The 12,299-nt window shown below is 46.1% G+C and overlaps 1 protein-coding gene across 3 annotated transcripts; it reads right to left on the bottom strand.

The window, feature by feature from the left end:
* Positions 1-512: 512 nt before the first annotated feature.
* Positions 513-8,755, bottom strand: LOC124018500 (beta-1,3-galactosyltransferase 2-like). 3 transcript variants are annotated; one of them, XM_046333831.1, is made up of 3 exons: positions 8,621-8,755; positions 2,225-2,379; positions 513-1,957 (listed from the first exon to the last, which is right to left on the bottom strand). In XM_046333831.1, exons 2-3 carry the CDS (start codon positions 2,305-2,307, stop codon positions 940-942), a joined length of 1,101 nt encoding a protein of 366 aa, XP_046189787.1. In that variant the 5' UTR covers positions 2,308-2,379; positions 8,621-8,755; the 3' UTR covers positions 513-939. The 3 variants fall into 3 exon arrangements, with proteins under 3 accessions (XP_046189787.1, XP_046189786.1, XP_046189788.1); XM_046333830.1 differs by lacking the exon at positions 8,621-8,755 and adding an exon at positions 2,914-2,976; XM_046333832.1 differs by lacking the exon at positions 8,621-8,755 and adding an exon at positions 2,914-2,976 and having other exon boundaries at positions 513-1,954.
* Between the last annotated feature and the right edge of the window lie 3,544 nt (positions 8,756-12,299).

The following is a 12,299-nucleotide window of genomic DNA, read 5'->3' as shown; positions in this document are numbered from 1 at the left end:
GGAAGGTGAACCGTAACCCCAGTCTGAGGGCCTGAGTGCTCTGGAGCAGGTTTTCATCAATGATCTCTCTGTACTTTGCTCCGTTCATCTTTGCCTCAATCATGACTAGTCTCCCAGTCACTGGCATTGAAAAACATCCCCACAGCATACCATAGGCCTGATTGGTGGAGTGCTGCAGAAATCATTGTCCTTCCACAGAGTAACACCGGAGCTCTGTCAGAATGACCATCGCGTTCTTGGTCACCTCCCTGACCAAGGACCTTCTCCACCGATTGCTCAGTTTGGCTTGGCGGCCAGCTCAAGGAAGAGTCTTGGAGGTTCCAAACTTCTTCTATTTAAGAATGAAGGAAGCATCTGTGTTCTTGGGGACCTTCAATTCTGCAGAAGTGTTTTGGTACCCTTCCCCTGATCTGTTCCTCGACACAATCCCGTCTCTGAGCTCTACGGACAATTCCTTCGACTTCATGGCTTGGTTTTTGCTCTGACATGCACTGTCAACTGTGGGACCTTATATAGACAGGTGTGTGCCTTTCCAAATCATGTCCAATCAATTGAATTTACCACAGGTGGACTCCAATCAAGTTGTAAAAACATCTCAAAGATGACCAATGGAACCATGATGCACCTGAGCTCAATTGTGAGTCTCATAGCAATTTTGTAAATTTGCCAACACTTCAAAAATGATGTTTTTGCTTTGTCATTATGGTGGTAGTGTGTGGCTACTGAGGTTTTTTAAATTTATTTAATCCATTTTAGAATAAGTCTGTAACATAACAAAATGTGTAAAAAGTCAAGGGGTCTGAATACTTTCCAAATGCACAGAATATCTTTTTCCCCTGGAGGTGTCGCCATCTTTGTTTTTGGTTTGTTATTTAGTTAGTGTATGAACAAACAACGAGGAAGTGATTGGTACATCAGTCAGTCTGTTACTGTATGAGATCAGCAGGGAGGACCAGGTTTGTGTAGGTCTGTCCATGCGTTGACCTGGTGAGTGATACTGTGTGTGGTGGTGGCTATCAGCCGTGAGTAGGTGCAGCGGTCATAAGCCACAGGGGACACATGGAAGAGGTTTCCACTGGGGGGGTCAGTAGGCCGGATGCCCAGGTGTCTCATACACAGTCCCAGATACACATCCTCTATGTAGACGGCTTTAACATGCCTGGACACCTCCACCAGCTTCCTGGGGAGGTCCAAGGTGAAGACATAGCCCAGGCCCAGAGCATAAGGTGGATATACCGGTTCAGAAAACACCTCCTTTGGAAGGTACCATTTGGAGTTAGGGTCTCTTAGAACGGCGGCCCATTGGGCCACTCGTCCAGTCATGTAGTTCTGTGTTGGAGCGTGAAGCAGCATGTTGACCAAGGTGTTCACGTTGAGGAACATGTCTGAGTCGATCTTCATGGCGTAGGAGGCGTTAGGGCAGCGAGAGCTCAGCCATTCCATCATCACCATGGTCTTGATGGTCAGGTTTTTGTAGCTGTCTATGAAGTCGCTCTGCAGCAGATCCTGGTGCTCTTTGCTCTCCTGCAGCACCTTCTCCTGGACCTGCTCTGTCTCCTCTCCACTGGACAGTCCCAGCAGGAAGAACAGACGGACCTCTTTGCCCAATACCTGCCTCTCACTGCCCCAAGTCCTGCGGACGGCCTCACGGGCCTCCCTGTTATAGGGCGCCACTGGCACCATCAGAACCAGGAAGGGGTTCTGCTCCTGGCATTTCTCTGGCTCATCCAGGATGAAGATGTACTCTGATGGGTATTCTACATGGTACGGTCCTCGGGACATGTTTGCTGCTGGATTGGTTGTTGAGGGTGAGATCCGTTCTTTGAGGTCAACTTCCAGGATGACCACAATCATCATCACGACCAGGAACAGAAACAGGCCAAGGCAGCTGTTGCGACACCAGCGTTTCTTTTTGAGCTGTGTTCTGTCTGCCCCCTTCTGGCTATCATCAGTACTGCTGAAACACAAGGTTGAGAAAAATACATCTACTGTCAGTGTCTGACCACTGTTTCTCTAATTGGTTCATTACTCCTTACCTTGGTTTAAATTCACAATGGATGTTAATATATTTTATAGTTAGTAAGATAAGATGGTTTTTCTTTTTACATATTAACTATGTTCACTTCATCATACTATATACAATCAATTAACATCATGTACTAGATTTTATTTGAATGTTCGATGTTTATTAGAGAAGTCCCCCCCCCCTCCCTCTGTGGCTCACAATTGTTTAGCGATGAGGGGCTGGGCATCATGGGCGTCAGGTGGGGGGCGCTGGGTCCAGAAGTTGTGGCAGACCCCCATCATGCATTTGGGTAAGATTGTTTTAATTTAACCAGGTAGGCCAGTTGAGAACAAGTTCTCATTTGCAACTGCGACCTGGCCAAGATAAAGCAAAGCAGTGTGATAGACAACAGAGTTACACATGGAGTAAACAATAAACAAGACAATAACACAAACAAGTCAATGACACAGTAGAAAAAAGAAAGTCTATATACAGTGTGTGCAAAAGGCATGAGATAGGAGCGAATAATTACAATTTAGCAGATTACCACTGGAGTGATAAATGAGCAGATGATGATGTGCAAGTAGAGATACTAGTGTGCAAAAGAGCAGAAAAGTAAATAAAATAAAAACAGTATGGGGATGAGGTAGGTAAAAATGGGTGGGCTATTTGCAGATGGACTATGTACAGCTATAGTTGATGTTTAAAGTTGGTGAGGGAAATAAATGTCTCCAACTTCAGCGATTTATGCAATTCGTTCCAGTCACTGGCAGCAGAGAACTGGAAGGAAAGCCGGCCAAATGAGGTGTTGGCTTTGGGGATGATCAGTGAGATTTACCTGCTGGAACGTGTGCTACGGGTGGGTGTCATTATCGTGACCAGTGAACTGAGATAAGGCGGAGCTTTACCTAGCATAGACTTATAGATGACCTGGAGCCAGTGGGTCTGGCGACGAATATGTAGCGAGGGCCAGCCGACTACAGCATACAGGTCGCAGTGGTGGGTGGTATAAGGTGATTTGGTGACAAAACGGATGGCACTGTGATAGACTGCATCCAATTTGCTGAGTAGAGTGTTGGAAGCTGTTTTGTAGATGACATAGTCAGTTTTACATTTACATTTACATTTAAGTCATTTAGCAGACGCTCTTATCCAGAGCGACTTACAAATTGGTGCATTCACCTTATGACATCCAGTGGAACAACCACTTTACAATAGTGCATCTAAATATTTTAAGGGGGGGGTGAGAAGGATTACTTTATCCTATCCTAGGTATTCCTTAAAGAGGTGGGGTTTCAGGTGTCTCCGGAAGGTGGTGATTGACTCCGCTGTCCTGGCGTCGTGAGGGAGTTTGTTCCACCATTGGGGAGCCAGAGCAGCGAACAGTTTTGACTGAGCTGAGCGGGAACTGTACTTCCTCAGTGGTAGGGAGGCGAGCAGGCCAGAGGTGGATGAACGCAGTGCCCTTATTTGGGTGTAGGGCCTGATCAGAGCCTGGAGGTACTGAGGTGCCGTTCCCCTCACAGCTCCGTAGGCAAGCACCATGGTCTTGTAGCGGATGCGAGCTTCAACTGGAAGCCAGTGGAGAGAGCGGAGGAGCGGGGTGACGTGAGAGAACTTGGGAAGGTTGAACACTAGACGGGCTGCGGCGTTCTGGATGAGTTGTAGGGGTTTAATGGCACAGGCAGGGAGCCCAGCCAACAGCGAGTTGCAGTAATCCAGACGGGAGATGACAAGTGCCTGGATTAGGACCTGCGCCGCTTCCTGTGTGAGGCAGGGTCGTACTCTGCGGATGTTGTAGAGCATGAACCTACAGGAACGGGCCACCGCCTTGATGTTAGTTGAGAACGACAGTTTGTTGTCCAGGATCACGCCAAGGTTCTTAGCGCTCTGGGAGGAGGACACAATGGAGTTGTCAACCGTGATGGCGAGATCATGGAACGGGCAGTCCTTCCCCGGGAGGAAGAGCAGCTCCGTCTTGCCGAAGTTCAGCTTGAGGTGGTGATCCGTCATCCACACTGATATGTCTGCCAGACATGCAGAGATGCGATTCGCCACCTGGTCATCAGAAGGGGGAAAGGAGAAGATTAATTGTGTGTCGTCTGCATAGCAATGATAGGAGAGACCATGTGAGGTTATGACAGAGCCAAGTGACTTGGTGTATAGCGAGAATAGGAGAGGGCCTAGAACAGAGCCCTGGGGGACACCAGTGGTGAGAGCGCGTGGTGAGGAGACAGATTCTCGCCACGCCACCTGGTAGGAGCGACCTGTCAGGTAGGACGCAATCCAAGCGTGGGCCGCGCCGGAGATGCCCAACTCGGAGAGGGTGGAGAGGAGGATCTGATGGTTCACAGTATCGAAGGCAGCCGATAGGTCTAGAAGGATGAGAGCAGAGGAGAGAGAGTTAGCTTTAGCGGTGCGGAGCGCCTCCGTGATACAGAGAAGAGCAGTCTCAGTTGAATGACTAGTCTTGAAACCTGACTGATTTGGATCAAGAAGGTCATTCTGAGAGAGATAGCGGGAGAGCTGACCAAGGACGGCACGTTCAAGAGTTTTGGAGAGAAAAGAAAGAAGGGATACTGGTCTGTAGTTGTTGACATCGGAGGGATCGAGTGTAGGTTTTTTCAGAAGGGGTGCAACTCTCGCTCTCTTGAAGACGGAAGGGACGTAGCCAGCGGTCAGGGATAAGTTGATGAGCGAGGTGAGGTAAGGGAGAAGGTCTCCGGAAATGGTCTGGAGAAGAGAGGAGGGGATAGGGTCGAGCGGGCAGGTTGTTGGGCGGCCGGCCGTCACAAGACGCGAGATTTCATCTGGAGAGAGAGGGGAGAAAGAGGTCAGAGCACAGGGTAGGGCAGTGTGAGCAGAACCAGCGGTGTTGTTTGACTTAGCAAACGAGGATCGGATGTCGTCGATCTTCTTTTCAAAATGGTTGACGAAGTCATCTGCAGAGAGAGGAGGGGGGGGAGGAGGATTCAGGAGGGAGGAGAATGTGGCAAAGAGCTTCCTAGGGTTAGAGGCAGATGCTTGGAATTTAGAGTGGTAGAAAGTGGCTTTAGCAGCAGAGACAGAGGAGGAAAATGTAGAGAGGAGGGAGTGAAAGGATGCCAGGTCCGCAGGGAGGCGAGTTTTCCTCCATTTCCGCTCGGCCTTCCGGAGCCCTGTTCTGTGAGCTCGCATTGAGTCGTCAAGCCACGGAGCGGGAGGGGAGGACCGAGCCGGCCTGGAAGATAGGGGACATAGAGAATTTTTACTGGGTTTAAGTTTTACTGGGGTAAGTTTGGTAAGTTTGGCGGCGTGAGTGAAGGAGGCTTTCTTGCGAAATAGATAGCCGATTCTAGATTTGATTTTGGATTGGAGATGTTTAATATGAGTCTGGAAGGAGAGTTTACAGTCTAGCCAGACACCTAGATATTTATAGATGTCCACGTATTCTAGGTCGGAACCATCCAGGATGGTGATGCCAGTCGGGCGGGCAGGTGTGGGCAGCGAACGGTTGAAAAGCATGCATTTGGTTTTACTAGCGTTTTAGAGCAGTTGGAGGCCACGGAAGGAGTGTTGTATGGCATTGAAGCTCGTTTGGAGGTTAGTTAGCACAGTGTCCAAGAAAGGGCCAGAAGTATACAGAATGGTGTCGTCTGCGTAGAGGTGGAACAGGGAATCACCCGCAGCAAGAGCGACATCATTGACATATACAGAGAAAAGAGTCGGCCCGAGAATTGAACCCTGTGGTACCCCCATAGAGACTGCCAGAGGTCCGGACAACATGCCCTCCGATTTACCACACAGAACTCTGTCTGCAAAGTAGTTGGTGAACCAGGCGAGGCAGTCATTAGAAAAACCAAGGCTATTGAGTCTGCCGATAAGAATACGGTGATTGACAGAGTCGAAAGCCTTGGCCAGGACGATGAAGATGGCTGCACAGTACTGTCTCTTGTCGATGGCGTTTATGATATTGTTTAGTACCTTGAGCGAGGCTGAGGTGCACCCGTGACCAGCACAGAAACCAGATTGCACAGCGGAGAAGGTACGGTGGGATTTGAAATGGTCAGTGATCTGTTTATTAACTTGGCTCTCGAAGACTTTAGATAGAAAGGGCAGGATGAATATAGGTCTGCAGCATTTTGGGTCTAGGGTGTCACCCCCTTTGAAGAGGGGGATGACCGCGGCAGCTTTTCAATCTTTAGGGATCTCGGACGATACGAAAGAGATTGAACAGGCTGGTAGAAGTGTTTTAGGGAGCGTTTGACAGTGATGAGGGGTGGTCGTTTGACCGCGGACCCATAGCGGATACAGGCAATGAGGCAGGGATCGCTGAGATACTGATTGAAAACAGCGGAGGTGTATTTGGAGGGCAAGTTGGTCAGGATAATGTCTATGAGGGAGCCCATGTTTATGGATTTAGGGTTGTACCTGGTGGGTTCCTTGATGATTTGTGTGAGATTGGAGGGCATCTAGCTTATATTAGAGGACTGCCGGGGTGTTAAGCATATCTCAGTTTAGGTCACCTAACAGAACGAACTCTGAAGCTAGATGAGGGGTGATCAATTCACAAATGGTGTCCAGGGCACACCTGGGAGCGGGGGGGGGGGGGCTCGATATAGCAGGCGGCAACAGTGAGAGACTTATTTCTGGAGAGGTTAATTTTTTTAAATATAAGTTCAAACTGTTTGGGTTTTGACCTGGAAAGTATGAGAACTTTGCAGACTCTCTCTGCAGTAGATTGCAACTCCTCCCCCTTTGGCAGTTCTATCTTGACGGAAAATGTTGTAGCTGGGTATGGAAATCTCAGAATTGTTGGTGGCCTTATCCCTTTGTTTCTGTGGGTGTGGTAGAGAAGGATCACCTTATCCCGGTGTTTCTGCAGTGGTGGTACCACACCACATAATACCACAACACATAGTGGGGTGGCAGCTAGCCTAGTGGTTAGAGCAGGTAGCCTAGTGGTTAGAGCAGGTAGCCTAGTGGTTAGAGCAGGTAGCCTAGTGGTTAGAGTATTGGAATAGTAACCGAAAGTTTGCAAGATTGAATCCCTGAGCTGACAAGGTAAAATATCTGCCGTTCTGCTCCTGAACAAGGCAGTTAACCAAAGGTTTTTAGGCTGTCATTGAAAATAATAATTTGTTCTTTAACTAACTTGCCTAGTTTAAATAAAAGGTCAAATAAATAAAAGACAGTACCACACCCCAATTCAACACATTTTAACATGTCTAAAATCAATGGTGGCCCCCTGGGCTTCGAGGCCCCTGTGGACGTAATCTGGACACGATAACTACCAGATTTGCAGGTTAGCCTAACTTACCTGCGTAGATAACTTTGACCTGTATTTGATCAACGTGAAATTTGACAGGTTATAAATACCTCTCTAAAGTCTATCGGTGGCATAACAAGAGGACAACTACTCGTGCAATTCTACACTGTGTCACTGGACCTTGTGCACTGTGTTGCTATAACTCTCTACAGCAGAAAGTTGAAAGCTCGACTAACTTCGTTAAAAAAAAAAAAAAATGAACAATCATTAAAATAATTAGAGTGGGGAGCGTATTGACCCCGTTCTGGGTCCGTTCCGCGATACCCCTATTGAGTGTGGCTGCTGTAGCGGTCTGCCTGGATCAGGCTCAATTCACTTCCTGTTACTACATTAACAATGACCATGGATCCATGTACCCTCCCCTTCTTGCCCAGACAAGTCTGTTTTACATATTCTGTCAACAAACAAAGAAGAGCGCAGACTAGGAGCTCAGATGCAAACCATGTACCGTCCATCGTTTCGACAGACAAGCTGTCTTCATCAGAGTATAATGACAAACACTGCGGGGTGACTCGTTTATAAAGTGTTTTAAAAAAAACACACGCAGGTGTCTGTAATAATGTCCGGGTGTGGCCTGATATCATTGGTTAATATCCAGATATAAATAGAACATGAAAAACATGAACGGATATAGCGCCCAAACAGGGAAACACATCCCAATCAAAGGTGGTATCACTTGCTCGACTAAGGCAGATATTTATCTTTTAACTTGTGGTAAAAGTAATGTGGGTAGAATGCCAATTTACGTAAAGGTAATGGCGGACTGAACGAAGTTGTGTAGAACACCTCAAGATAAAACGTAATATTCAATATTGGCAAATTAGACTAAAATATTAGCACTACATAATCTGGTGGGTGATAACCTTCAATCTGGATAATAACACAAAACAAATCTTAAAACCAGAGACATTTATCGACAAAAATATTACAAAAACGAGCAACACCCAAACATGACGAAGAGTAAGACAGGGGAACCGATTTCAATACGGAAACGTGACTTCTACAGACACAGACGATTTAATATGTTCACCACCGGGAATGGTAAAGGTCAAAATCGATCAGTTAAAATCAATAAATGACAACCTGGGTATACTTGAATTAGTTAGTAAGGATATAAAAGAGTTGAAGGTAAGCCTCGAGATGAGTGATGAAAAAGCTGTGACATTAGAGAAGGAAACACACAAGCTAAAAGGGACAGTCAATAAGATTGAAACCGAAATGAATGAAATTAAAAAGAAGAACACCGTTCTGAGGGAAGCCTTACTGGACATACAAACTAGATCAATGAGAGATAATCGGGTACTTACGGGCATCCAGGAGAAAGAAGGGGAAGTCCCTGAATCTGTAGTTAGAGAGTTCCTCCTTACAGCGCTTCAGATCCCACGCGAAGTTATCGACAAAATCCAATTAGAACGTGTATACCGCGTCGGACAGAGAGGACAAAGTTATTTAAAGATAAAACAATAAAACAATTTAAAGATAAAACAATGGTTAGAAGCCTTGGTAAAAGACTTGCTGGGACCAAAATTGACATGAATGATCAGTTTCCGAAGGAAATTGCAGAACGGCGCAAAGTTCTGTATCCAATTTTCAAAGAAAATTGATTAAAAGGGAAACGAGTAGATCTCGTCGTCGATAAACTATATATTGATAACCATTTGTTCAGAGACACAAAGACTACTCCATGGTTATTTAAAAAATTACAAAGTTCTCATAGATGAGGAAAATAAACACAATTCTAGCCCAGTTATGGATTGTAACAATACAATAAAAAATAGAGATTTTCTATATATCTTCACATATAACTAATTGAACACACAAGCACTAATTCAACATAGTGAAGATAAAAACGAAGTAAACAGAAGGAACAGTATGTGTGGATGCTGTGTTGTGTTTATTTTTATTTGTTATGTTTGTAAGTTGAGTGAGTGAGTAATGAAATGGTTGCATATCCCAGAGCCAATGTATTGCTGTGAGCGGGGGTATGAGAGGGCTTTCGATGCTGTTCAGATGACGGATATACTTTTACAATGAATTATACGTCTTATTTATTTATTGTCCTATCATGGTGGAACCGTTTTAAAATAGATGATAGGTTTGATTTCTTATTGTCCTATCATGGGGAACTACATTTTAAAAATAATTTATATCTAATAATGTATTTATGATCGTATTTTAATGGTACGGTCTATGACCCTATACCGTAGACACCCACCTGAATGACCCAGATACTAAGGAGAAGTTCCTAACTGTTTTATGGGCCTGCTGTAAGCGGTCTGTATGCAGCCAAAATGATGGTCAGAGACCAAGAGCAGCACTGCACCCTCAATAATCTGAGCCTTTTCCATCATAATTTGCAAATAAATTCATAAAAAATCCTACAATGTGATTTTCTGGATTTTTTTCCCCATTTTGTCTGTCCTAGTTGAAGTTTACCTATGATGAAAATTACAGGCCTCTCTCATCTATTTAAGTAGGAGAACTTGCACAATTGGTGGCTGACTAAATACTTTTTTGCCCCACTGTAGGTATGTGTATGTATATCTATATAGGTATGTATATATGTGTATATGTATGTCTATATAAGTATGTGTATGTATATATGTGTATATGTATTTACATTTACATTTACATTTAAGTCATTTAGCAGACGCTCTTATCCAGAGCGACTTACAAATTGGTGCATTCACCTTATGACATCCAGTGAAACAGTCACTTTATAATAGTGCATCTAAATCTTAAAGGGGGGTGAGAAGGATTACTTATCCTATCCTAGGTATTCCTTAAAGAGGTGGGGTTTCAGGTGTCTCCGGAAGGTGGTGATTGACTCCGCTGTCCTGGCGTCGTGAGGGAGTTTGTTCCACCATTGGGGGGCCAGAGCAGCGAACAGTTTAGACTGGGCTGAGCGGGAACTGTACTTCCTCAGTGGTAGGGAGGCGAGCAGGCCAGAGGTGGATGAACGCAGTGCCCTTGTTTGGGTGTAGGGCCTGATCAGAGCCTGGAGGTACTGAGGTGCCGTTCCCCTCACAGCTCCGTAGGCAAGCACCATGGTCTTGTAGCGGATGCGAGCTTCAACTGGAAGCCAGTGGAGAGAGCGGAGGAGCGGGGTGACGTGAGAGAACTTGAGAAGGTTGAACACCAGACGGGCTGCGGCGTTCTGGATGAGTTGTAGGGGTTTAATGGCACAGGCAGGGAGCCCAGCCAACAGCGAGTTGCAGTAATCCAGACGGTAGATGACAAGTGCCTGGATTAGGACCTGCGCCGCTTCCTGTGTGAGGCAGGGTCGTACTCTGCGGATGTTGTAGAGCATAAACCTACAGGAACGGGCCACCGCCTTGATGTTAGTTGAGAACGACAGGGTGTTGTCTAGGATCACACCAAGGTTCTCAGCGCTCTGGGAGGAGGACACAATGGAGTTGTCAACCGTGATGGCGAGCAGTCCTTCCCCGGGAGGAAGAGCAGCCTGCCAGACATGCAGAGATGCGATTCGCCACCTGGTCATCAGAAGGGGGAAAGGAGAAGATTAATTGTGTGTCGTCTGCATAGCAATGATAGGAGAGACCATGTGAGGTTATGACAGAGCCAAGTGACTTGGTGTATAGCGAGAATAGGAGAGGGCCTAGAACAGAGCCCTGGGGGACACCAGTGGTGAGAGCGCGTGGTGAGGAGACAGATTCTCGCCACGCCACCTGGTAGGAGCCTGGTAGGAGCGACCTGTCAGGTAGGACGCAATCCAAGCGTGGGCCGCGCCGGAGATGCCCAACTCGGAGAGGGTGGAGAGGAGGATCTGATGGTTCACAGTATCGAAGGCAGCCGATAGGTCTAGAAGGATGAGAGCAGAGGAGAGAGAGTTAGCTTTAGCGGTGCGGAGCGCCTCCGTGATACAGAGAAGAGCAGTCTCAGTTGAATGACTTGTCTTGAAACCTGACTGATTTGGATCAAGAAGGTCATTCTGAGAGAGATAGCGGGAGAGCTGGCCAAGGACGGCACGTTCAAGAGTTTTGGAGAGAAAAGAAAGAAGGGATACTGGTCTGTAGTTGTTGACATCGGAGGGATTGAGTGTAGGTTTTTTCAGAAGGGGTGCAACTCTCGCTCTCTTGAAGACGGAAGGGACGTAGCCAGCGGTCAGGGATGAGTTGATGAGCGAGGTGAGGTAAGGGAGAAGGTCTCCGGAAATGGTCTGGAGAAGAGAGGAGGGGATAGGGTCAAGCGGGCAGGTTGTTGGGCGGCCGGCCGTCACAAGACGTGAGATTTCATCTGGAGAGAGAGGGGAGAAAGAGGTCAGAGCACAGGGTAGGGCAGTGTGAGCAGAACCAGCGGTGTCGTTTGACTTAGCAAACGAGGATCGGATGTCGTCGACCTTCTTTTCAAAATGGTTGACGAAGTCATCTGCAGAGAGGGAGGGGGGAGGGGGAGGATTCAGGAGGGAGGAGAAGGTGGCAAAGAGCTTCCTAGGGTTAGAGGCAGAAGCTTGGAATTTAGAGTGGTAGAAAGTGGCTTTAGCAGCAGAGACAGAAGAGGAAAATGTAGAGAGGAGGGAGCGAAAGGATGTCAGGTCCGCAGGGAGGCGAGTTTTCCTCCATTTCCGCTCGGCTGCCCGGAGCCCTGTATGTCTATATTGGTATGTGTATGTATATATGTGTATATGTATATCTATATAGGTATGTGTATGTATATATGTATATCTATATAGGTATGTGTATGTATATATGTATGTATATGTATGTGTATATAGGTATGTGTATGTATATATGTGTATAGTTATCTATATAGGTATGTATATATGTATATCAATATAGGTATGTGTATGTATATATGTATATATGTATATATGTATATATGTGTATATGTATATCTATATAGGTATGTGTATGTATATATGTATATCTATATAGGTATGTGTATGTATATATATATATATATATATATATATATATATATATATGTGTATATGTATGTCTATATAGGTATGTATATGTATATATG

The sequence above is a fragment of the Oncorhynchus gorbuscha genome, unplaced genomic scaffold, assembly GCF_021184085.1.
Source record: "Oncorhynchus gorbuscha isolate QuinsamMale2020 ecotype Even-year unplaced genomic scaffold, OgorEven_v1.0 Un_scaffold_536, whole genome shotgun sequence".
In the NCBI taxonomy this organism is placed as follows: Eukaryota; Metazoa; Chordata; class Actinopteri; order Salmoniformes; family Salmonidae; genus Oncorhynchus; species Oncorhynchus gorbuscha.
This window is presented reverse-complemented; position numbering and strand designations above follow the sequence as displayed.

Excerpts from the sequence above, each read along its gene's own strand:
- LOC124018500 (XM_046333831.1), bottom strand. The coding sequence starts at position 2,307 with ATGATGGGGGTCTGCCACAACTTCTGGACCCAGCGCCCCCCACCTGAC. Across the intron at positions 1,958-2,224 it reads CCCCTCATCGCTAAACAATT|CAGTACTGATGATAGCCAGA; the intron begins GTGAGCCACAGA and ends CTTGTGTTTCAG.